The sequence below is a fragment of the Myotis brandtii genome, unplaced genomic scaffold (assembly GCF_000412655.1).
Source record: "Myotis brandtii unplaced genomic scaffold, ASM41265v1 scaffold207, whole genome shotgun sequence".
NCBI lineage: Eukaryota > Metazoa > Chordata > Mammalia > Chiroptera > Vespertilionidae > Myotis > Myotis brandtii.
This window is the reverse complement of record NW_005357736.1, coordinates 505,792-507,682: the sequence shown is the minus strand read 5'-3', so window position 1 is coordinate 507,682 and position 1,891 is coordinate 505,792. Positions and strand designations below refer to the sequence as shown.

General features: G+C 68.2%; 1 protein-coding gene across 3 annotated transcripts in view; it reads left to right on the top strand.

Annotated features, from left to right (window-relative positions):
* Window positions 1-1,891, top strand: part of USP19 (ubiquitin specific peptidase 19) — a 23,033-nt gene that overhangs the window by 18,299 nt on the left and 2,843 nt on the right. For all 3 annotated transcript variants that reach the window (XM_014538953.1, XM_014538955.1, XM_014538954.1), the window contains 6 exons: window positions 363-503; window positions 593-711; window positions 894-1,031; window positions 1,121-1,437; window positions 1,525-1,635; window positions 1,714-1,891. The exon at window positions 1,714-1,891 is cut by the window's right edge and continues 20 nt beyond it. In XM_014538953.1, the coding sequence (XP_014394439.1) occupies window positions 363-503; window positions 593-711; window positions 894-1,031; window positions 1,121-1,437; window positions 1,525-1,635; window positions 1,714-1,891 (1,004 nt within the window). The remainder of the gene's footprint in view (window positions 1-362; window positions 504-592; window positions 712-893; window positions 1,032-1,120; window positions 1,438-1,524; window positions 1,636-1,713) is intronic.

Sequence of the window (1,891 nt, the reverse complement as noted above, 5' to 3'; positions counted from 1 at the left end):
TAGAGCCGTGGTGTGGAGCGCAGGGTGCTGGCGCCTGCCCCGGGCCTGGTCTCGCGGCCCTCTGAAGCACAGGCTCCCTTTTGATTTCGCGCCTGCAACCGAGCACGTGCCCTGGACGGGGACGGAACCCGAGATCCTTCTGTTCGAGGGCCGACGCTCTATCCACTGAGCCACCCCGGCCAGGGCACCAGGCCCCTTGCTCCATGGCACTAAGGCTGGGGCCAGCAGAAGCCTATGCTACTTTTGGGCCACATGCCTCCCCCTCCCCCGTAGACCCAGGATCAGAGCCCGGCCCCCTCCCTGTGTCTGGGGTGGGGCTAGGGGAGGGCGTCCTCACCCAGGACGGTTCCTCTGTCTGTCAGGTGATGAAGAGCCGCTTCCACCGCATGTTCCTGCCCTCCCACTCCCTGGACACCGTGTCCCCCTCGGACCTGCTCCTCTGCTTCGAGCTGTTGTCCCCAGAGCTTGCTAAGGAGCAGGTGGTGGTGCTGGAGGTGCAGCAGGTGAGCGGAGGCCGGGCTGCTGGCACAGGGCCCTGTGGGGGGGCATTCCCGCCTGGCCTGGCCTGGCTGAGCCGGATGACCCACCCCAGCGCCCCCAGGTGCCCAGCATCCCCATCTCCAAGTGCGCAGCCTGCCAGCGGAAGCAGCAGCCCGAGGACGAGAAGCTGAAACGCTGTACCCGGTGCTACCGCGTGGGCTACTGCAACCAGTGAGGACCCTCGGCCTGCCCGGCCCTCCTCCCACCTGCCTCCTGCCTCTCCGCCCCCCCTTCCAGGCCCTGGGAGGCCGGGCTGGCATTTCCCAGGGCCAGAGGCTAGCCCCCAGGGCAGGGTCAGCGGAGGCCCCTGGGGCTTAGACCCTCTGCCCCCTCCCCCGCCCCCCTCCCTCCAGGCTCTGCCAGAAAACCCACTGGCCTGACCACAAGGGCCTCTGCCGCCCTGAGAACATCGGCTTCCCCTTCCTGGTCAGCGTGCCTGCCTCCCGCCTCACTTACGCCCGTCTCGCCCAGTTGCTGGAGGGCTATGCCCGGTGAGTGCCCAGTGGCTGAATTGGGGGGGTGGGGGTGGTGGTGCGGATGGGCTGGTCAGGGTTCCTACTCGCCTTGCTGCCTGTTGCAGGTATTCTGTGAGCGTCTTCCAGCCGCCCTTCCAGCCGCCCTTCCAGCCTGGCCGCATGGCCTTGGAGCCCCCTGGCTACCCCGCTCTGCACTCCACTAGCCTCCCGGAGGCTGGGGACAGCGAGAGGGACTCCATGCCGCCGCCGGAGCTCCAGGTGGTGACTCCCGTGGCTGAGGGGGACACGGTGCCCCGGGCATGGGCAGCCCCGGACCGGGGACCTGTGCCCAGCACCAGTGGCGTTTCTTCTGAGATGCTGGCCAGCGGGCCCATTGAAGGGGGCTCCTTGCCTGCTGGTGAGAAGGTGCCCCGGCCCGAAGGTACGAGTCCGGTGCGAGGCTCTGCAGCCGGGGCGGGGAGGGGAGTGGGGGACGCTTGCTTGGGCTCTGATGGTTGTGCTCTCACAGCTGCTGTGCCCGGGTACCAACACCCAAGCGAAGCCATGAATTCCCACACATCCCAGTTCCTGATCTATAAAATCGACGCATCCAGCCGAGAGCAGCGGCTAGAGGATAAAGGTGCCTGAGGCGGGGGAGCGGGGAGGGGCTGCTGGCTGCGCTCCACCGCTGACCCGCCCCCCTGCCCCCCTGCCCCAGGAGACACCCCGCTGGAGCTGGAAGAGGACTGCAGCCTGGCTCTCGTCTGGCGCAACAACGATCGCCAGCAGGAGTTCGTGTTGGTGGCCTCCAAGGAGCTGGAATGCGCTGAGGATCCCGGCTCCGCTGGCGAGGCGGCGCGCGCTGGCCACTTCACCCTGGCCCAGTGCCCCACCCT